Consider the following 24405-nt stretch of genomic DNA (forward strand, 5'->3'; position numbering starts at 1 on the left):
GGAATAGTTGAACTGACACAACATGATAGAGATTCCAAATCCTTGTTAAAACCATTTCAAAGAGTCGTCTTGCAGGGATATTTGGAAACTTATTGCTACAGTCTCCATAGGATATTTTTCTTGCCTTGCAAATTCACCTTTAGACACGATTACTCAGCATCAGAATTATTTTCCAGAGAAGGGAACATGGATCATTAAATACTTGCCTCTGGAATTTCAAGATCTGGGTCATTCAAGGCAATGGTTCTGATATTTTCTTCAACAGACACAAAAGGTGAAGGATGAATTAAAAGTCACTGCAATCATGAGGTCAAATCCAAGATGGCGATCAGCTGTTTGGTGATGGACATTCAATGAACAAGGGTACATATGACATCCTAACTCCTACCTGGTCAATATTTCTGAGGTAATGAAATTCTTCTGCCTTGCTCATTATAGATTTCATTGTCTTCAATCTTATCACATCTACTTTCCGCCTGAATGACATGGTTGTTTTCATTTAAAGTCATACAGAAAAATTGCTGACAAAGTGGATGAACTTCAGAGTGTTAAACTCCTAAGATGAACAGAATGCTGAGAGAGGACTAATTACACAAAAGGAATGACTCATTTTAATACAGTGCCTTCAAAAAGTATTCACACCCCTTGACTTTTTCCCATTTAAAATGGATTACCTTGAGATTGTGTGTCACTGGCTGGGGTTACCCCATAATGTCAAAGTGGAATTATGTTTTTAAACATGTTTACAAATGAATTAAAAATTAAAAGCTGAAATGTCTTGAGTCAATAAGTATTCAACCCCTTCGTTATGGTAAGCCTAAATAAGTTCAGGAGTAAAAATGTGCTTAAGAAGTCGCATAATAAGTTACATGGACTCACGGTGTGCAATAATAGTGCTTAACAAGATTTTTAAATGACTACCTCATCTCTGTACCCCACACATACAGATAATTTTAAGGTCCCTCAGTCGAGCAGTGAATTTCAAACACAGATTCAACCACAAAGACCAGGGAGGTTTGTCAATGCCTCACAAAAAGGGGCACCTATTGGTAGATGGTTAAAAAAAGCAGACATTGAATATCCCTTTGAGCATGGTTAAGTTATTATTACACTTTGGACAGTGTATCAATACACCCAGTCACTACAAAGATACTTCCTAACTCAGTTGCCGGAGAAGAAGGAAACCGCTCAGGGATTTCACGATGAGGCCAGTGACTTTAAAACAGTTATAGTTTAAAGACTGTGAAAAGCGAGAACTGAGACTGGATCAACATACAATAAAACTGCAAAAAAATGTGCCAAAGAAATTAACAAGGCAAATATACACAGGAGTTGCTTACCAAGACAACATTGAATGTTCCTGAATTACCTAGTTACATTTGCCTTAAATCGGCTTGGAAATGTATGGCAAGACTTCAAAATAGCTGTCTAGCAACAATCAACAACCAGCTTGACAGAGCATGAAAAATTGCTATAACAATGTGCAAATGTTGTACAATCCAGGTGTTTCACAGCTGTAATCGATGCCAAAAGTGACTAACATACAGTATTTTGACTCAGGGTTGTGAACACTTATGTAAATTACATTTCTGTATTTCAATACAATTTCTAAAATAAAAAAAAACACGTTTTCACTTTGTCATTGTGTGTGATTTTTTTTTAAATCAATTTTTAATTCAGGATGTAACACAACAAAATGTGGAATAAGTCAAGGGGTATGAATACTTTCTGAAGGAACTGTATAGGACATTGTGCAGCGGCAACAGGGAAAGTGTGGACCAGACAGCCGATGTGATTGGTGCAAAAACTGAGCCAATAAGAGAAGCTAAAAACAGAAATAGCACAGATTTTAGTCAAACTATTCCAAAATGAGTGGTTGGTTTGGACAGAGGATAACATATAGTCATTTGCCACCATAATCAAGCTGTCACAATTCCGCAGAGAAAGCATTCTCTGAATATCTTTATGCTTAACATACAACTAAATTGATGCTTAACATGAATAAATAATGAAAATCCACAGGTGAAGTTTCAAACATTGGTGTTAGATGTTTTATTACATAAATAATGTACAGGGATTTATTTGACAAAAATAAGAAAGGGAAAAGGAATCAAACGTATGCACTGACAGAAACATTGGCACTGATCTAAGAAACAATGAAATGTAACATGAGTATACAGTAGAATTCTAAAAAAGGCAGACAGTGATTCACATGGGTGATATGTACCAAAACTAAACCTGTATATTTATTTACTTCAAGTTCAAGTAGTGTGCTTGTCAGGTCAAGTCGTACATGCAGTCAAAACAATGTGGGCATTTGTCAATATGAGGTCAAGGACAGGTCATGATATCTGACTTGTCTGTTACATAGAAATAAGGCAGGCGATTGGGTGAGTCAAAGGTCACATGATATGTAGCCAATTGTATGTACATCAACAGTAAACACTCACTATGTGCTGCTATTTGCCATGTCAATCCAAATGACTTTTTATTGCACAATGACAAGTTATATCTCTATGAAAACTTTAAAAGTAATACTGATGTAATATTATACATCTATACAGACTACCAATATTATGCTTGCTACAATGCCAAACGAGAGGCAATCGTATGATAGTGAACAATTCTTGTTCCACATCGTATCTCAAAAAATGACTCCCTCAAAGCTCTAACTTTAGCAAACAACGACGCCATTTACCCTTCGGTTTCCTATGACTTACTGCAGATCAAAACGACACACAGCAAAATTATAACAGATATATAAATCTTAACACTTTAGATAAATGGCACCAATATCCATCTGGCTACATGATTAACCTTTTTGTTCAAACACACTATACAGCCATGTGTAAGTCAGAGATATAAGTTATAAATGATTTTTTTACAGTACTGTATATGCTGTATCTATGGTATTTAGGGATTTACAGGATCCATGGTCATACATGCAGAAGTCTCCATATAATTTATGTTGATATGGGTTCATTTGATACTGAAAGGGACCTGAAAAAAACCTTTGAGTGTATGAGTTCTGTATGTATGGTCATATGATAGATGTATCTATGCATGTAAGGTTTACATACTCGATATCTTTGTGTGCCTGAATGTAGGCCTACATATGGATTGCTTCTGTTCGTAAATGCTAAATGTAGTCTATTATTGCACATCTCGTAATGCTAAAATATTGCTATTTCAATAGATTAAAATAGTTAATTACATTGGTAATATCATAACAAAATGTACATATAGAATCTTAAGAGTATCCTTATTGGTATGGCAGTACTGGTGCTTCAGTAGGGTATTGATAACATTTAGATAAAGTGTGTTACTCTAGCGTGTCTGATATTCTTTGATATCATATAATCTGTCATATTTCTCTTAAGAAACATAACTGCTACTCTAGAGGCACCAAGATAAATCACACACAAAAAAAGGCCTTCAAAAAAGTCGTTTCTAAGAAGAATGGTGAATGAGGTTTGAAAAACAATGATAGAAGTTTGGGTTTTGTGAAATGTGGAATGTATGGTTAATTATACTTTTGGAGGACAGTGGATATAACCACTTGAGCCACTGAAATTGCTTGAAACATACTTTCAATAATACATTTTAAAAACGCTAATAGCATCTCATTCATTGACAGCATATGGATCTGTCTTAAAACCTTGCAGCCATCCACTACTTACAGAATCCTCTAGATTACCTTGTCAACTGTAACAATGCCATTATCCAAACTAACTTCAAAGGGGAAGGAGAACTTGTCATTTAGATGCTAAATTAGGTTTACTCTGTGTTCTCTTTACACATCATATGTTAGGGAAATACTATCAAACTGTGGTTGCAGTTTGTAAAGATGGTATTGTTGGTATGGTATTGTTCATCCTCATGTCAAGCTGTTATGGTGATGACAACAAGATGTCATGTACTACCTTAGTCTTTGTTTCATGCATTTTTATCAAAAACACCATTATGGCCTCATACTGTATAGGACAGATAGAAGTCATATGATGTCACCTTTCAGTCCATTATTGTGCTTTTCGATTCAATCTAGGTGAATCCCTCTCAGTTTACGGTTATCGGAAATAATCACCACAGATGACGCAGGTAAACTACTGATGAAAAAAACAGCATGTTTGATATACTGGCAATAAAATGGCTGCCAAATAGTGCACAAAGGGCCTAAACATGTCTTTTGGGTTCTTTATGCACAAAGTTATGGGGTTATGGATGGGATTGGTTCCATTAAGTACAGCCAGGAACTGTCTCGGTCTTCATTCGATTTCTTCTTCCCTGGAATGGATTAAAAGTAGCAAAGTTCCCTGTGACACATATCTAACTATCAATTGCAGATTATTAGAAGTGGTGAACAAAAGCAGAACATTTACACGAATAGTTTCCTCTATCAAGTTCCTCATCTCAAGTCAATTTGTCAACGTTAGTCAGAATGTTCAATGAACATTTTCCTACTGACTGGGTGAAAACCAATTGCCTAAGGTATCTGCATACAGACATGAATCATTCATATGAATGAATTTCACTGTTGACCTCTCACCTTTGAATGAATGTGCAGTTAGTTTGAAGCTGTCCCATTATATATATACACTGCTCAAAAAAATAAAGGGAACACTAGAATAACACATCCTAGATCTGAATGAATGAAATATTCTTATTAAATACTTTTTTCTTTACATAGTTGAATGTGCTGACAACAAAATCACACACAAATTATCAATGGAAATCAAATTTATCAACCGATGGAGGTCTGGATTTGGAGTCACACTCAAAATTAAAGTGGAAAACCACACTACAGGCGGATCCAACTTTGATGTCAAAATGAGGCTCAGTAGTGTGTGTGGCCTCCACGTGCCTGTATGACCTCCCTACAACGCTTGGGCATGCTCCTGATGAGGTGGCGGATGGTCTCCCGAGGGATCTCCTCCCAGACCTGGACTAAAGCATCCGCCAACTCCTGGACAGTCTGTGGTACAACGTGGCGTTGGTGGATGGAGCGAGACATGATGTCCCAGATGTGCTCAATTGGATTCAGGTCTGGGGAACGGGCGGGCCAGTCCATAGCATCAATGCCTTCCTCTTGCAGAAACTGCTGACACACTCCAGCCACATGAAGTCTAGCATTGTCTTGCATTAGGAGGAACCCAGGGCCAACCACACCAGCATATGGTCTCACAAGGGGTCTGAGGATCTCATCTCGGTAACTAATGGCAGTCAGGCTACCTCTGGAAAGCACATGGAGGGCTGTGCGGCCCCCCAAAGAAATGCAACCAAACACCATGACTGACCCACCGCCAAACCGGTCATGCTGGAGGATGTTGCAGGCAGCAGAACGTTCTCCACGGCGTCTCCAGACTGTCACATGTGCTCAGTGTGAACCTGCTTTCATCTGTGAAGAGCACAGGGCGCCAGTGGAGAATTTGCCAATCTTGGTGTTCTCTGGCAAATGCCAAACGTCCTGCACGGTGTTGGGCTGTAAGCACAACCCCCACCTGTGGACGTCGGGCCCTCATACCACCCTCATGGAGTCTATTTCTGACCGTTTGAGCAGACACATGCACATTTGTGGCCTGCTGGAGGTCATTTTGCAGGGCTCTGGCAGTGCTCCTCCTGCTCCTACTTGCGCAAAGGCGGAGGTAGCGGTCCTGCTGCTGGGTTGTTGCCCTCCTACAGCCTCCTCCGCGTCTCCTGATGTACTGGCCTGTCTCCTGGTAGCGCCTCCATGCTCTGGACACTACGCTGACAGACACAGCAAACCTTCTTGCCACATCTCGATTGATGTGCCATCCTGGATGAGCTGCACTACCTGAGCCACTTGTGTGGGTTGTAGACTCCATCTCATGCTACCACTAGAGTGAAATCACCGCCAGCATTCAAAAGTGACCAAAACATCAGCCAGGAAGCATAGGAACTGAGAAGTGGTCTGTGGTCACCACCTGCAGAACCACTCCTTTATTGGGGGTGTCTTGCTAAATGCCTATAATTTCCACCTGTTGTCTATTCCATTTGCACAACAGCATGTGAAATTTATTGTCAATCAGTGTTGCTTCTTAAGTGGACAGTTTGATTTCACAGAAGTGTGATTGACTTGGAGTTACATTGTGTTGTTTAAGTGTTCCCTTTATTTTTTTGAGCAGTGTATATATTATATATATATATGTGGCTCCTGAGTGGCGCGGTGGTCTAAGGCACTGCATCTCAGTGCAAGAGGCGTCACTACAGTCCCTGGTTCGAATTCAGGCTGTATCACATCTGGTCGGGATTGGGAGTCCCATAGGAAAGCACACAATTGTCCGAGTTTGACCGGGGTAGGCCATCATTGCAAATAAGAATTTGTTCTTAACTGACTTGCCTAGTTAAATAAAAGTTACATTTGACTGTTTTTAAATTAAAATATCCCTGCATACATTTGAGTGTACAGGTTGAGGCCTCCCCATTATTTCTCCATACATTAATGTATCTATTTCATAACTATACATTATCTAGCCTCTCATATACTGTATATTCATCAATATTCCCCAGATGATTTCCAAAAATTAGCACCTGCCTAAGTAAGATTGTTGAATATTTCTTGGATAAACGTAATCAGACAAGAGTTCTCAACAATACATTAATTTATTTTCGTCTCTCCATTTTAGTTCTCTCTCCACACCTGTCTTCTCTTTCTCTTACTCTCTACATCTCCATTCTCCTTCTCCTCCACCACCCCTCTTTTTACCTGTTGATTATTCCTTTAATTTGGGAGTCTTTCTCCACCTGCTGTTGCCGTAGCCTCCTCTCGCTGTCCTCCAGGCGACTCTGGTATTGTGAGAGGATCTTACTGGTCTGCTGCTCCTGGGAGAGGAGCCTCTTCTCATACTCCTCCAGCTTCCTGTGGGACATGATCAGTCGCTCCTTCAGGGAGTGGATCTCCTCCTCGTATTCCTTTACCTGAGACAGACAGAGAGAAGAGAACGCATTGGAAATAGAAAATGGTTGAGCAATTGTCATACACGTCGACAAGTCACCATGGAATATGAAGGCAACCACTTTGTTGTCCAGTGTTCACTAAGGTCTAAGGCACAGTTTATCCCTTTTCACTTGCTCACTATGCACAAAGATCTAGCTATATCTGTTATGAAAATAACTCCAGAAGGGAGTATATTGAAAAAATAAAAATAGTTAAGCAATTGTCATACTGTTTATTAGCAACACATGACTAAACAACCAACAAATGTTCTTGGGGGTTGACTGAACACACCTTCACTCGGACAAAGAAATGTGGTAATGCGGTGTCTGCGGTCAAATATGAATATGCGAGCTAAAAGTTTGTTTATTTTCAATGACTCACTGTTGTTCAAGTTCATCCTCAGCAGTTTCTAAATTATTCATAAATAAGTGTCTCGGTACCATCTGCTCTCCACTGATAGACTTGACTTGCACTTCCCTGACATCTGCACTGTGCATTACCAAGGAGATGTGACTCAGATCAGTGTTACGGTTCTCTAGTCTCACAGTTTGCTGTTGAATATGCTGCTAAGTCGAATTCTGCATTCCTTTGAGGCATCGTTTTGTTACTGTCGATTTCCTAGAAGACTGGGATTTCAATGCCAAAGCTACAGTATATTGTTAAGACAATTATCTACTGTTTTTTTTATATATACACATTGAAAATGTCAAATTTAGGCTACCATTCTTTGTGTTGCAAAAGCTGTGGTGGGAGAGATGTATCTACCCTGTCTAAGCGAGACTCATCCATGCTTTTGGAGTACTCCTTCAGCTTGAACTCCTCACGGTCGATGCGGTTAGCCTCCAGAGTAATGTCAGCGGAGAGGTGAGGCATGTTGGAGACCCAGGCGACTGTTCTCTCATTGGCCGGGGTCGGGGGGTTAAGAGTCGAGGGCGACTGGCCAGAACCCTTGGGGAAAAAGACAAAAAGCAGATATGAAGAAGATGTACTAGCAGTGGTGTGTATTCATGGGTGCCAAGGGAAGCCAGGCTTTCACCAAAAAACATTTTTTTCAAATCATTTGTCTCTCTGTGTTTCATAGTTATCCTTCAATTCACAAGAGGCTGAATATATCTCACTGGAGAAAGCATCCGAGCGAGCAAAACACTGCCCCTCTGTCTCTGTATGTGTAGGCCATCTATCTGATGCTGTCTGGCCCAAAAGCGTATGACATTGTTGCCGGACGTAGCATTGAATACAAGGGAAGCAAATGAGCATTTGGATTTCCTTGATAAAAAAAAGTTTAAAAAATAGCCAATCGGCGTTGCGCTAAACTGAGTGAGCTCAACTGAATGGTCCTGGCGCATAAAATATAAATGTCATGGGAAGCCAGTTTGGATTTGGCATCACTCCTATCAAATCGCATTGGGAAACAACTTGAATTGTTGAATCTCGTTGTGTAGTTGTCCTCCGGTGGCTATCTAGCTAAAGTTGTCCCTTTCCTAAATTGGCCATGGATGGAGATAGGGATTTGGACTTGTGGTTTTACTTAATTCTCCGAACTGGCCAATGCTTATAACGGTAATTCTGTTCCAACTATTAATTCATACATTGTGCCCCTGGCCTGAGAGGATGGAAGTTCAATATGTATCTACTTGTAGAAGGCTAATGTTAACTAGCTAATGTTGATCATGAAAGAAAGTTAGGCTAGCGTGCAAGCATTTTAGCCAGGTAGCCTAGGACAACAAAAAATAAAAGCGTGTACTGTATGACAGAGTGATAGACTATTTTATCAACATGAAAGAGAGAAGGATGACATTGGCGTTTCTCTACAAGTAGGGTGAGTCAACATGTGTTTTAGACTTGCACATGCTGTGTTGTCATGTGCCTTGCTATGTTGTTGTCTTAGGGCTATCTTTATGTAGTGTTGTCTCTCGTGTCGTAATGTGTGTCCTATATATATACACACACACAGTTGAAGTCAGAAGTTTACATACACCTTAGCCAAATACATTTGAACTCAGTTTTTCACAATTCCTGACATTTAATCCTAGTAAAAATGCCAGTCAGGATCACCATTTTATTTTAAGAATGTGAAATGTTAGAATAATAGCAAAGAGATTTATTTTATTTAAACTTTTATTTCCGTTGAAATATTTTTTATTGAACAGACACAAGAATGGTGTATAGGTATAATATGATGATCTAAACATAAAAGAGCAGACAGAAACAACAAGACCCAGAGTTCTAGGTACAAAACAAATACAAAACATGACATACAGAAAAAGGACAGGTAGAAAGAGGGTAGATGTCACCCCCACTTATTCCCCCACTTTATCCCCCCCCTAATTCCCCCCTATTCCCCTCCTGACTGCTCGGGTGACGGGGCCAGCACATGCTGCCCAAATTAAAATATTACAATTAAGAGTTCGCTAAGATGTACAAATTCACAGCGCCGACTGGTCCAAGTAAGAGAGGTTTGCCAATTCGCTGAGCCATAATTTGGTACAGGGCGCTTCCCTCCTTTTCCAAAACAACAAGATTCATTTTTTTGGCGAAATGAGACTGTAAGAGATGAGTTGTTTTGGGGGGGGGTTGGTTAATCCGTTTAGGGAATCAGAGACACTCCCAGGATTATCAGAAGCGGGTCTGGGTCTATTGAAGTCTACAGAACTTCAGAGAGGATACTAAAAATTCCACACCAATAACCATACAAGCTAGAGCATAGGGCAAAGCAGTGGAGTAGTGTACCCTGCGCAGCCTGACATTTATAACACATAGGGGATGTATCAGGAAATATCCTAGTTTGGTTTTGGAGTAGTGTAATCTGTGTAATACCTTGAATTGTATGAGACGATGTCTGGAGTTAATGGAGCAGGTGTGGATATACTCCAAGCTATCTTCCCAGTCTGCCACAGAAATGTCAGTCCCTAGTTCTTCCTCCTATTTTGACTTAATGGCATCTGTAGAAGGTGTGCTAACAGATTGAAAAGCGTCATATAGACGAGATAACAGTTTGTCTGAGGTGGGGCATATTTTTATGCATCCGTCAAACATGGAAGGTTTAGCATTCCCAAATGTTGGGAGGTGTTTTCTAACAGTCTCTAATTTGTAGGTATCTGAAAAAGTTACTTCTGTGGAGATGATACATTTCCCTCAGCAGCTCAAAGGAAGCAAAGGTCCCTTCTATATATAAATCCCCTATGGTACTTATCCCCAGCTCTCCCCATCGCTCAAAGGTGTTATCAAGGTTAGAAGGGGCAAAGGAGGGATTCCTGGCAACAGGGAGCATGAATTACATTGGTCTAAGCTCAAAGTGGACTTTAATTTGCTTCCAGATCGAACTGTGCTATGTATAATAGGATTGTTATGATGAAGTGACATCTCCAGATTGACAGGCGACAAAATCACAGCGCCAATAGAGAAGGGGTGACACTCTTCCCGCTCCATACTAAGCCAGCTGGATGACGGAAGTGCGTCATCCAGCAGAAACGTAACAATGCGGAGGTTAGCGGCCCAATAGTCAAATATACAATTTGGGAGAGACAATCCTCCTTCCATCTTGGATTTACAGAGGTGTTTTTTTACCTATCCTGTGTGTTTTATAATCCCAGATGAAAGGATTGATAATTGAGTCCAGTTGTTTATGAAAGGATTTAGGTATGAATACTGGGATGTTCTGGTATAGGTAGAGCAGTTGTGGGAGGAAGGCCATTTTAATGGCATTAATTCTTCCGAGCAGAGAAATTGGGAGAGTTCTCCAAAATTGTATGTTTGCCTTGAGTTTTTGCATCAGAGAGGGGAAATTCTCTTTAAATAGTGAGGAGTATTGTTAGGTAACTACAATTCCTAGGTAGGTACATTTTTCTGAAGAACAACTTAAATGGGAGATGTTCTAGCCAGGAGGTGTTTTGCAACCATATGGGCATTAACTTGCTCTTGTTCCAATTGATTCTGTATCCCGAGAAGGTACCAAACAAATTAATCAGATCAAGAATAGCTGGAATACTAGCTTGGGGTTGTTATATAGAGGAGAATGTCATCTGTGTATAGGGAAATCTTATTTAGAGTATCTTTAGTATTATAGCCATGTATTGCTGCATGAGATCTCATCGCCTGAGCGAGAGGTTCAATAATTAGGGCGAAGAGCATAGGCGACAGTGCACAACCCTGCCTTGTCCCTCTGTCAAGGTTCAATCGGGGCGACAATGATTGGTTAGTGAGTATTCTCGCACAGGGGTTCCTATATAAAAAAATCTCCAATATTACATTTCTATAGGACCTTGAACTCTAACCCGTACGGGGATTGGTGTATATTCCTGGATAAACTTCTCTGCGTCCAAAACCGAGGAGACCAAATCTTCTCACCGGAAGGCGGGGTAATTCTGAGTCTTGCAGGGAAGAGCAAGGCTGGGCGAAGATGGAGTTTGTAGAGTTTGATCATGACATCTCTGTAGCCGGCACGATGATTTGCCACATCGGGCACATAATCCTCATAGACACGGAAGGGGTGCCCTTTATGTAACAGATTACCCCTCATTCAAGCCTCGCGCAGGATAAGATCCTTGGTCTTGACACTGTGACAACAGATGATTACTGGATGAGGACATTGACCCGGTCCAGTCACTGTGACAAGGGCGCGATGTGCACGGTCCAGCTGGGGATCCGAAGCCAAAACATCCGGTCCCATTGCATCCCTCAATAGCATGGCGAAGAAGTTAGTGGGGCGAGAGCCAGCCTCCACTCCCTCTGCCAGACCAACAACGCGAAGGTTATGATGTCTGGATCGGCCCTCCAGGTCGACCACTTTCACAGAAAGCCTCTGCACACTATCCTGCAATGACGTGAATAGCTTCTCTAACTCGTCTATCGTACCAGCGTTGAATTCAGAAGCTTTCTCAAGGTCCACAATACTCTGGCCCTGCGAAGCGACCGTTTGAACGGTGCTCTCGACTTTGGTGTCCAGTTCAGAAATAGTAGCCTTAAGATCCTCAGCTATAGCAACACGTAGTTCTCCCAAAGCCAGGGTAAGTTCTGTAAGTGTCACGTTGATGGCCACTCCAATACCTTGACTTTGTTGTCCTTAAGCCATTTTGCCACAACTTTGGAAGTATGCTTGGGGTCATTGTCCATTTGGAAGACCCATTTGCGACCAAGCTGATGTCTTGAGATGTTGCTTTAATATATCCACATAATTTTCCTCCCTCATGATGCCATCTATTTTGTGAAGCGCACTAGTCCCTCCTCTAGCAAAGCACCCCCACAACATGATGCTGCCACTCCCGTGCTTCACGGTTGGGATGGTGTTCTTCGGCTTGCAAGCTTCCCCATTTTTCCTCCAAATATAACAATGGTCATTATGGCCAAATAGTTTTTTTGTTTGTTTCATCAGACCAGAGGACATTTCTCCGAAAAGTATGATCTTTGTCCCCATGTGCAGTTGCAAACCTTATTCTGGCCTTTTTATGGCGGTTGTCGATCAGTGGCTTCTTCCTTGCTGAGCGGCCTTTCAGGTTATGCGATATAGGACTCATTTTACTGTGGATATAGATACTTTTGTACCTGTTTCCTCCAGCATCTTCACAAGGTCCTTTGCTGTTGTTCTGGGATTGATTTTCACTTTTCTCATCAAAGTACTTTCATCTCTAGGAGACAGAACGCGTCTCCCTCTTGAGCAGTATGACGGCTGCGTGGTCCCATGGTGTTTATACTTGCGTACTATTGTTTGTACAGATGAACGTGGTACCTTCAGGCGTTTGGAAATTTCTCTCAAGGATGAACCAGACTTGTGGAGTTCTACAAAAATATTCTGAGGTCTTGGCTGATTTCTTTTGATTTTCCCATGAGCTTGAAGGTAGGCCTTGAAATACATCCACAGGTACACCTCCAATTGACTCAAATGATGTCAATTAGCCTATCAGAAGCTTCTAAAGCCATGACATCATTTTCTGGAATTGTCCAAGCTGTTTAAAGGCACAGTCAACCTAGTGTATGTAAACTTCTGACCCACTGGAATTGTGATACAGTGAATTATAAGTGAAATAATCTGTCTGTAAACAAGTGTTGGGAAAATGACTTGTGTCATGCACAAAGTAGATGTCCTAACTGACTTGCCAAAACTATAGTTTGTGTTAACAAGAAATTTGTGGAGTGGTTGAAAAACGAGTTTTAATGACTCCAACCTAAATGTATGTAAACTTCCATAATCGAACCCACAAATGCTGATGCTCCAGATTGTCTAAAGAAGGCCAGTTTTATTGCTTCTTTAATTAGAACAACAGTTTTCAGCTGTGCTAACATAATTGCAAAAGGGTTTCCTAATGATCAATTAGCCTTTTGAAATTATAAACTTGGATTAGCTAACACAACGTGCCATTGGAACACAGGAGTGATGGTTGCTGATAATGGGCCTCTGTACGCTTATGTTGATATTCCATTAAAAATCAGTCGTTTCCAGCTACAACAGTCATTTACAACATGAACAATGTCTACACTCTACTTAGGATCAATTTGATGCTATTTAAATGGACAAAAAAATGTGTTTTTCTTTCAAAAACAAGAACATTTCTAAGTGATCCCAAAATTTTGAATAAATAAAAAAAATGGTGCTGGAATAGTTGAGGCAGCTCCTGTTTTCTTTGCGTCTTGTGGTAACTTTCCGTGGTTCTAAATCAATAGTTGTTTAGTGGTCCGAAAATGTTGGAAACATTAACTTGATTATGCAACGGTTTGTTACATGCAACATGCTTTGTGGACTTCGCCAGGTGTGATTGAATTTATTCTACCACTGTGTCTTCTTATTAACTAGGCCATAGGCCTATATATCAGGGTCGTAAGGCACATGAACTAACAGGTTATAGAGCAAACAAAGCAATTATCACAACACATAAGTTGTAATATGGCTTTTTTCTGACTTCCCCAGTGATTTTACCCACGCACCACTACTGTGTACTACACACATGAGGGGGTGACCCTTGGCCCTATTTAATCATACAGGTCACTGGGACTTTGGGGTTGGTCAGAAACAACTGTGCAAGAGATAGCATGGTAGAGGTGTTACAGTGGGGCAAAAAAGTATTTGGTCAGCCACCAATTGTGCAAGTTCTCCCACTTAAAAAGATGAGAGAGGCCTGTAATTTTCATCATAGGTACACTTCAACTATGACAGACAAAATGAGAAACAAAATCCAGAAAATCACATTGTAGGATTTTTTATGAATTTATTTGCAAATTATGGTGGAAAATAAGTATTTGGTCAATAACAAAAGTTTATCTCAATACTTTGTTACATACCCTTTGTTGGCAATGACGGAGGTCAAACGTTTTCTGTAAGTCGTCACAAGGTTTTCACACACTGTTGCTGGTATTTTGGCCCATTCCTCCATGCAGATCTCCTCTAGACCAGTGACGTTTTGGGGCTGTTGCTGGGCAACACGGACTTTCAACTCCCTCCAAAGATTTTCTATGGCGTTGAGATCTGGAGACTGGCTAGGCCACTCCAGGACCTTGAAATGCTTCTTACAAAGCCACTCCTTCGTTGCCCGGGCGGTGTGTTTGGGATCATTGTCATGCTGAAAGACCCAGCCACGTATCATCTTCAATGCCCTTGCTGATGGAAGGAGGTTTTCACTCAAAATCTCACGATACATGGACCCATTCATTCTTTCCTTGACACGGATCAGTCGTCCTGGTCCCTTTGCAGAAAAACAGCCGCAAAGCATGATGTTTCCACCCCCATGCTTCACAGTATGTATGGTGTTCTTTGGATGCAACTCAGCATTCTTTGTCCTCCAAACATGACGAGTTGAGTTTTTACCAAAAAAGTTATATTTTGGTTTCATCTGACCATATGACATTCTCACAATCTTCTTCTGGATCATCCAAATGCTCTCTAGCAAACTTCAGACGGGCCTGGACATGTACTGGCTTAAGCAAGGGGACACGGCACTGCAGGATTTGAGTCCCTGGCGGCGTAATGTGTTACTGATGGTAGGCTTTGTTACTTTGGTCCCAGCTCTCTGCAGGTCATTCACTAGGTCCCCCCGTGTGGTTCTGGGATTTTTGCTCACCGTTCTTGTGATCATTTTGACCCCACGGGGTGAGATCTTGCGTGGAGCCCCAGATCGAGGGAGATTATCAGTGGTCTTGTATGTCTTCCATTTCCTAATAATTGCTCCCACAGTTGATTTCTTCAAACCAAGCTGCTTACCTATTGCAGATTCAGTCTTCCCAGCCTGGTGCAGGTCTATAATTTTGTTTCTGGTGTCCTTTGACAGCTCTTTGGTCTTGGCCATAGTGGAGTTTGGAGTGTGACTGTTTGAGGTTGTGGACAGGTGTCTTTTATACTGATAACAAGTTCAAACAGGTGCCATTAATACAGGTAACGAGTGGAGGACAGAGGAGCCTCTTAAAAAAGAAGTTACAGGTCTGTGAGAGCCAGAAATCTTGCTTGTTTGTAGGTGACCATATACTTATTTTCCACCATAATTTGCAAATAAATTCATAAAAAATCCTACAATGTGATTTTCTGGATTTTCTTTCTCTCATTTTGTCTGTCATAGTTGAAGTGTACCTATGATGAAAATTACAGGCCTCTCTCATCTTTTTAAGTGGGAGAACTTGCACAATTGGTGGCTGACTAAATACTTTTTTTGCCCCACTGTATATAATGCTCTTTTCAGAGTGAGAGAAAATAACAGTGACAGCTATGAGCTTGTTGTCAGACTTAAGGGTAGATTGAACTACACAATAGAGTACAGTAGCCTGCATACCTGTTTGCTGATGGAAGGTTTAAGCAGGTGCTGTTGCTGTGGTTGTTGCTGTTGCTGCTGCGATTGCTGTATGGTCGTTGTAGTGCCTCCCTGTGGCCCCTGGCTCTCCCTGACAGAGCTCTGCTGGTGGGGCAGTCCAGGGGCTGTGTTGTCTTTGACCGACAGCTGTTGCCGCGGTGCCTGTTGCCGACCTCCGTAGCCCGACTCTGGCGATAGGTTGGCACTGGGCGGTCGTGTCTTAGCGGATGGTGTGGGAGCAACAGCCGCACTGACAGACAGCTGATGGGAGGTCTGTGATTTGACGCGTTGAGCGGAAGGCGGGGCGATGGAGCTCTGGCGCGTGGGCTGGACTGTGGAGGGGGGTGTGGCCAGGGAGGAGTGGGAGGTACCAGTCTGAGAGGCCATGCCCATCTGCTGTTGCTGTTGAAGATTATCCTAACAAGGACAATTAGAGAACACCAAGTTATCCTGGCCTTCAACCTGTTTCAGATGTTTACATTATGCTAATTCTAGTACCGTCATTTCCGGACTATAAGCCGCTACTTTTTTCCCCACGCTTTGAACCTCGCGGCTTATACAATGACGCGGCTAATTTATGGATTTTTCCCACTTTCACAAGATTCATGCCGCCAAAAAACTGAGCACCGTCACATAATGTGACATAAATCGAGCGCGCTCAAACTTCCCATCATTCTGATTACGGTAGTCATTTTGTCACCCTCATCATGGCAAAGACACGGAGAAATGCATATGATGCAGCTTTCAAGTTGAAGGCGATCGATCTGGCTGTTGGAAAAGGAAATAGAGCTGCTGCACGGGAGCTTGGCTTTAATGAGTCGATGATAAGATGTTGAAAACAGCAGCGTGAGGAACTGACTCAGTGCAAAAAGACAACAAAAGCTTTCAGAGGGAAGAAAAGCAGATGGCCCGAACTAGAAAATGAGCTTGAAGACTGGGTCAACACACAGAGAGCAGACGGCCGAGGTGTTTCAACTGTGCAGATCCAACTGAAAGCCAAAACAATCGCCACCGCAATGAAGTTTGAGGATTTTAGAGGTGAACCATCGTGGTGTCTAAGATTTATGAGACGTAAAGGCCTGTCCATCAGGGTACGGACGAGTCTGTGTCAGCAGCTCCCTCCCGACTACGAGGAAAAAGTTTCAAACTTCCGCAAATTCACTGATGCAAAGATAGCGGAGCATTCCATCGGCCCGTACGGCATCATAAATATGGATGAGGTTCCTCTGACGTTTGACCTGCTTCTCACTCGGACTGTCAACAGGAAAGGCATTTCAACAGGAAAGGCACAAGAAAAAACGCACTTCACCTGTGTTCTGAGCTGCCCGCCATCGGGAGAAAAGGCACTTCACCTGTGTTCTGAGCTGCCCGCCATCGGGAGAAAAGGCACTTCACCTGTGTTCTGAGCTGCCCGCCATCGGGAGAAAAGCTACCACCGATGTTGATTTTTAAACGCATGACGATGCCAAAAGAAAAATTCCCGAGAGGAATTGTTGTGAAAGTCAACAAGAAAGGATGGATGACGGAAGGCCTAATGCATGAATGGCATACGAAGTGTTACGGCATGCGACCGGGAGGATTCTTTCACAAGAACAAGGCATTACTCGTGTTGGACAGCATGAGGGCCCACATAACAGATTCTGTGAAAGAAGCCATCAAGAGGACAAACTCAATTCCAGCTGTGATTCCTGGGGGCACAACAAAGTATTTGCAGCCACTCGACATCAGTGTAAATCGTGCATTTAAGGTGGCGCTCCGTGTTCAGTGGGAGGCTTGGATGACAAGTGGGGAGAAATCCTTCACTAAAACGGGCCGCATGCGAAGAGGAACTTATGGTCAAGTCTGCCAGTGGGTCCTGACAGCGGGGAGCATTGTCAAAAAATCCACTATCATCAACGGGTTTCGAAAGGCTGGACTGCTGCGTGTTGAAGGGGCAGCATGAGCTCAGCGGGGTATTTGCCTCTGGATGAAAATGACTATTCAACTCCGACACCGAATGAGATGACTTCAGTGGTTTCAGTGCACAGGAGGAGGATAGTGACCAATGACTTTCTTGGTAGGCTACTGTTTACTGCTATTTATGTTATTTTTGTTACAAGCCGTGTTTCGTTAAAGGCTATTTATTTTTGTTACAAGCCGTGTTTCGTTAAAGCCTATTTATTTTTGTTACAAGCCGTGTTTAGTTTAAAAGCCTATTTATTTTTGTTACAAGCCGTGTTTAGTTTAAAAGCCTATTTATTTTTGTTACAAGCCGTGTTTCGTTTAAAAGCCTATTTATTTTTGTTACAAGCCGTGTTTGGTTTAAAAGCCTATTTATTTTTGTTACAAGCCGTGTTTCGTTTAAAAGCCTATTTATTTTTGTTACAAGCCGTGTTTCGTTTAAAGGCTGTGTAAAGTTAATTTGTTTCAATGTACCGGTAGGCACCTGCGGCTTATAGACATGTGCGTCTTATTTATGTACAAATTACTTCTTCTTTTTTAATTCAGTGGGTGCGGTTTATATTCAGGTGCGCTTAATAGTCCAGAAATTACAGTAATGTAGGCTACAAACAAATGTTGACTTAAATTATTATCATGTAGGAGAGACAAAAAGGCTAATTTGCACAAAAGTAGAACATGATTGTAAACACATTCTTGACCTTAAGTTAATCCATACCTGCCCGTGCATGGACAGTTGCCGCCGTGCGTAATCAGCCCTGCTGTAGTCATCACTATAGCTGTGTGAGTGGATAATGGCTGGCTGCCCCAGGTGCCCTGCCCCGGTCCTTAGGGTGGACAGGTCCTCGCTGCGGGAGAACCCCCCATGGGCGAACTGGGGGATGTAGGCCTGGTGCGAGCCACCGGGGTCAGGCTCCGGGGCCAGGAGCAGGGGCGGCGGGAGATGGGCCCTGCTGTGCTGGTGGTGAAGGTGGGGTCCATCTGCAGTGCCGGTGGCCAGGTGAAACAGGGGGTTCTGGAAGGAGAGCGGGTATCTCAGGGCGGCGGCCTGCTGCTGCTGCTGCTGGGACAGCGAGTCGGTGGTGGTGCCCATCTGGCTCAACTGGCTCAGCCGGAGGCCCCCTGACATGCTGGATCCCCCCGAGCCAGCCGAGTGGCGGCCCCCGGCCCGGAGCTGGCCGCTCAGGCCTGAGCCCAGGCCTCCTCCACCCTGGCTGCTGAGCCCTCCGAAGCTGCCCATGCCGGTGATGGAGGCCTGGGAGGAGTTGAGCATGGCCACCGACTGCAGGTTAGACACGCTGTTCATTGTGGAGTCCTGGAGGTCCATCATAGATATACACTTTATTGACACTGAGCACCTAGACTAGATTGATATAGCTAACACCCTTGTGTGCCCAACTCTAAAGTGCCAATAAGTTGATCAAGTGTTTTATCTATTGAGAGGGGTGGTTGTATGCCTGAATTGCATGTCCCATGACTTACCACTAAGGTACATGCATCATTTTCCTATGAGCGCATAGCTGCCATACTATCCTGCAGTCGTCTGCCTGACTTGGCTACCACATGGAAAGGAGATGTGCAGTTTACATAATTTCCTGTAGAACATTGCTCCTAATATATCTTAATGCTATCAAAACTCTAGAATTCAACTAACCTTGTGGTCTGGCTCGGTGATATCGGAACTACTGGTGCAGTAGGCAGGGCTGGATCGGGCCAAGGGAGGGCGGGTTACATAGAAAACGTCTTTGGAGGCTCGATGTGGGTGATCGCGCTCTTGGAAACTCAGCTGAGCATGAGCACGAGACGGCATGACCCCCCCACCGGACACACCAGATGTAGGGGAAGGCAAGCGAGTGATATCTATGGAGCTTAAGAAAGGCAACAACACATGGCAACAGATTGGAGAAGACGATGACAAGGTTATAGGTGTATTACAAGTTTGGCATAAAAGCCACAACCCAACTACAGCCTTATGGCGGGAAAGGCAACACCTTTACAAACGTACCAACCAACCATCCTCCTAGGGCTGGTTTCCCCAACACAGATTAAACCTAATCCTAGACAAAAAAGTATGTTCAAATGAAATTCTCCATTCAGAGTGCTTTTTTTGTCCAGGACTATACTTAACCTGTTTCCAGGAAATAGGCCCATAGGATTTGATAAAGCCAGGGCACTACCTGTTGAGATCCTTCATCATGAGATTCTGGAACTCCGAGGAGACTCCCCTGTGGAAGCTGGGTCGTGAGAGCAGCCTCTCCGTCTGTCTCTCATGGACTCTATCTGTCTGGTTCTGGTGGCTGGGCTGCCTCTGCAGGTGGGGGTTGCGCAGGGCCATGCTGATGTCATTCAAGAGGCGGGGCAAGGGACCCAGTTTGATAATGGCATCCTGTGGGTTAGGGTTAGAAGACTGACATGAATACAAGTTAGCAATGACAATAGGAAAAGCATTCAAATGGTTACATTTTTTGAAGTATCTTATTCTTGAAAATTGCAAGTATACTTAATCATTCCATTCATTCTACTGACTCATACTTTCAGATTACTGGTGTGTCAAGACCATACATAGATATTTTATTGTCCTGATTTCTAATTGGACTCAATCATTATTGAATAACACCACATTGGTTATCTGTAACTCGTATTTTTTTATTGGTCATATATTGTAGAGGTTATATTGTTAATATTTACCCTGATCCTCCCTACCTTGCTGAGCTGGGCCATGACCTCCCAGAGGAGGCTGTGCAGTATGGACAGCTCCCTGCCCAGGTCGATGTAGCCCTCGAATCCCCCCGCGTTGCTCACACTGTCCAGGTTGGAGATCTCATAGAGGAATTGTTGCATGGAGCCCCACTCCATCTCTAAGAACTCATTCATGAAGCTCATGTACTCCTCTTTCATACCAAATCTGAGGGAGTGAGAGAGAGAGAGAGAGAGAGAGAGAGAGAGAGAGAGAGAGAGAGAGAAGAAGAAGAGTCAAAATGCTGTATACTCACAGAGATTACATCATTTGCTGGTTTCCCGGACACAGAATTAGCCCAACCCTGGATTAATAACTAATAAGCACTTTCAATGGAGAATCTACATTGAGCACACTTTTTAGTCCAGGATTAGGCTTAATCTGTGTCCTGGAAAAATACTAAATATTACAAAAGTTTTAGCATAAGCATAACATTATAAGTTGTATTGAATGAATGAACTGACTTGGAGAAGTTGGCCAGATTCTGCACCACTTTGGAGATGAGGCTGAGCGTGCGAGATGTCTGCTCGTCTGGGTACTCCTGGGTCAGGTTGAACAGGGAGGGGGACATGACGGCCGGACACAGGAAGCGCAGGAAAAGGGAGCCGCTGATTAGGCGGTCTGCGATGTCCTCCCTCCCCCTCTCCGCACAGCGCACCCTCCACGAGGCAAACACCTCCTTCAGCTCTCGAGGAAACACACTGCAGAGAGATACAAATATTCAGTGTGTTATTATCATTTGATAGGATATTCTACTTTAGTCAGGCAGTGTATCCCAACAACTGAATGCAAATCTGGTGTTCAACAATCAAAATTCTGTAAATAAGTCTTTGGGTGCTGTAGTCCAGGAGTAATCCTGGTTGAATGAAAAAAATAGTAAGTCTACTGACCAATGGGAGTTGACGATTTTGCAGAGTGCCAGTTCGCAGCACATGCGGAGATTGGCTTGGTGATCTGGAAGGACAGAGGGTGGTGTCCTCATGGGGTCCACCTCGCAGTTCTCTTCTGATTCGTACAGTGCCCTTATGAACTCTCCTGAAACAAACACAATATCACTGACCATTAGGCAAACACAGAAAGATAATGAATATATAACAGCAAGAACAGTTCAACAATATGTATTGAGTGATTAATGTGAAGCATTTGAAGGCCACACCTATTGCATCCTTGAGGTACTTATGTCCAATCAGCTTGAGGTACTCTTCTATGGCTTTGGTGGCCAGAGTGTTCTCTCTGAAGATAAGGTGTTCTCGGTCAATGAATCTATCTACCTCACACATCGCCATGTCCGAAAGAAAATCCTGGGAAAAAACAAAACGTCAACATAGCATAGACTTTCTTTTTAAAACATTCAATTATAATCTATTGGGTACTCTCAAATTTAATTTTGAGGATATAATGCCTTTCCTCAGGTCAGAATGTAATTTGTTATCTCTTTTGGCTTATGGTTTGGGTAAGAAAACCAAGAAGTAGTCAAACTAGTGTTCATTTTGTAGTTCATAGTGCCTTAAAGATAGAATCCGCAGGTTGTGGGCGCCTCCATGTCGCCCCACTTCTTCTGTTGTGTTTTCACTTTGAACGAAAACAAGGGGATGGAGCCCTGAGCCGCCTTGGGCTGGCCTTCTGGGCAAGGTGTGTCTTCGCACTAAATCCTGTCTACTCAAACAACCCTGCTGCCATCCTCCGGAGCTGGAGAGGAAGTGAAAGTCACTTGCAAGCTACAGTCGCCAGAAACAAATACAGAGCAGACGAAGCAAACAAGCTAGCTAACTTGTTTGCAGATAAACTGTTCTGGTAGCAGGGTCAGCATTTTCAGAAAATGTAGACAGAAACAAGCATCATTCTCAGTTCTTGGATCTGAATCAACTCGACCCCAAAAGAGAAAAAGAAGCACGAAAAAGACTGCTCATGACCAATCCAGAAACCGGATAAACATTGGAATTAATTTTGAAAGGTGGAAGAGTGTTGCCGAAATGGCCACCATCCTCATGAACAGGTAGGTAAGTGTTGGGTTGCGTTTTTAGCCTGGGTTTTTTAGCTACATTAGCTGCTAACCTTAGTGTGTTCAATGTTCAAGCTTGCTAACATGGCTACTTAGCTAGCTGACATCTTTTGTATTTGGACTGTTTTGTACTCAAATAATCTAATGATAACTAGCTACATCATGTATACACTGCATAAACCACACAAGATGCCCAATGCCTTTATTTCAACCAGCTAAATCTAGATATGCAGATCGTTGACATGTTAGTGTGTTTGGTTTGTAGATGATAATGCTGGTTGACAGCATTTTCAACCTAGGACCACCCAAACAATGCATCATCTAGCTATACATTTGGTACAGTGACATCACACAAACATTTATTTCTCAGGGAGATACTGGTGGAGACAGTCTGATTTCGAAGGGAACCTGAGGTTGTAGAAGTTGTGGTTGTGGAAAATTCCAAAAGATAGGTAAGAAATGCTATGGAATGTTTTGTTGCGTTTTGTGATTCAATAATCATTTGATTGATAATCGACCAATGGAAGCGATGTTTGCCTGTTCAGCACATCTCCTACATAGCATGGCATTGAGCCCTACCATGAACTGCCCAAATTCAAGGACTGAATTAATATCCAGTGTGGCCAGTAAAGTAAACAATGGCTCGTCTGCATGACATATTGGTAGAACATGGGCCATCAAGTAATAGGATGGTTACATTAACATGACACATGTTACACTGGTTACATCACAACACCACATCCTATGTATTTAAAGAATACGGTTATGACACTGATCTATTTGGCAGTAATGCCCCCCCCACCCGTACTCCTGTTCCATCAATATTATGTTATCAAATCAAAAGCAGCATTTATCTGGTATATACACAGGATACAGTGAGGTAGGTGTATACAGGAATATGACCTTGTATTGTACCGTGTACTACTGAAGTAACAACTTGTTTAATGTTTCATGCCAATACTTACCTTTGCTTTCCCCGTGCTCTGTAGTATGTGGACCAGCGCACAGGCCACCTCTTCTTTACTCTTCACACTCAGTAGAGGCTCCAGCACCGCACACAAAGTCCGGTAGTTATTGGTAACATACTCGGCAAACTCCTTGTACAGCTCCATGGGCAGGATACTCATGGTCTGGTAACGGGATTTGAGGCGTAGGGAGGCATTGATGATCTTGCCCCCTGCTTGCCCCTTGGCCAGGGCGCTAGGCTGGATGACCGGGTACCACTGCTCCACAAACTGTCGGCCCGTGATGCTGGAGATAGGGATACTGACCAGTCCCAGGTATGTGCTCTTTTCCTGATAGAAGAGGGGAAATAAGGCATAAATCAGAGAAACTTAATGTGGGACTTTGTGGTCAAGAGTTATGGGGCCTGGGCCTTTAAGAAAGAGGAGAAAAAGAGGATAGTAATGAAACTAAAGTACATTTATTCCCGCGCCTAATCATTGGGCAAGCTGCTGTAATTAAACCACAGCAGTGCTTTAACCAGCCTGCAAACATGTCATTTTAACCAGTTTTATCCAGTTTTGCACACTGGTGAGAGAGTTGTCCCTTCACCTTGCGTCTCTTCTTGTCAGTCTCCTTGTAGAGATGAAGGCGTAGGTTGCGGACGGCTGGCAAGTTGTTGAACTCAAAGTGCTCGCCCCAGAACACGGTGTCAGTCCGGGGCTTGCTGGTGGTGCGTGCATAAAGCATGTCGTCCAGACAAAGTTCGCAGTAGTAGCGCTTCTTGGCGGGAAGTTCCCGCGCCTCGATGATCCAGAGTTTCAGCACGTTGTCCACCCTCCGACTGTTGTCCTGAAGAGGGTTCGAAGAGAGGGTGGCAAAAGGACAAGGTAGAACAGGGAGGAAAGAAAACCAAAGGGAGAGGGAGGGTTGAGTGGGTTAAGAACAGTGGTGTAAAGTACTTAAGTAAAAATGCTTTAAAGTACTGCTTAAGTAGTTTTTTGGGGGTATCTGTACTTCACTATTTATATTTAACTTCACAACAGTACATTCCAAAATAAAA

The 24405-nt window shown here is 42.8% G+C and overlaps 1 protein-coding gene across 1 annotated transcript in view; it reads right to left on the reverse strand.

The window, feature by feature from the left end:
- The window catches only part of LOC115141108 (ras/Rap GTPase-activating protein SynGAP-like), a 122135-nt gene that overhangs the window by 16446 nt on the left and 81284 nt on the right, over positions 1–24405 (reverse strand). Inside the window, exons 12-23 of the mRNA XM_065027201.1 lie at positions 23955–24194; positions 23366–23695; positions 21555–21699; positions 21289–21433; positions 20863–21099; positions 20365–20566; positions 19839–20047; positions 19316–19529; positions 18380–18976; positions 15706–16140; positions 7721–7903; positions 6725–6936 (exon numbers count right to left, since the gene is read on the reverse strand). Coding sequence (XP_064883273.1) covers positions 6725–6936; positions 7721–7903; positions 15706–16140; positions 18380–18976; positions 19316–19529; positions 19839–20047; positions 20365–20566; positions 20863–21099; positions 21289–21433; positions 21555–21699; positions 23366–23695; positions 23955–24194 — 3149 coding nt within the window. The remainder of the gene's footprint in view (positions 1–6724; positions 6937–7720; positions 7904–15705; positions 16141–18379; positions 18977–19315; positions 19530–19838; positions 20048–20364; positions 20567–20862; positions 21100–21288; positions 21434–21554; positions 21700–23365; positions 23696–23954; positions 24195–24405) is intronic.

This window comes from Oncorhynchus nerka, linkage group LG14 (assembly GCF_034236695.1).
Source record: "Oncorhynchus nerka isolate Pitt River linkage group LG14, Oner_Uvic_2.0, whole genome shotgun sequence".
Lineage (NCBI taxonomy): Eukaryota > Metazoa > Chordata > Actinopteri > Salmoniformes > Salmonidae > Oncorhynchus > Oncorhynchus nerka.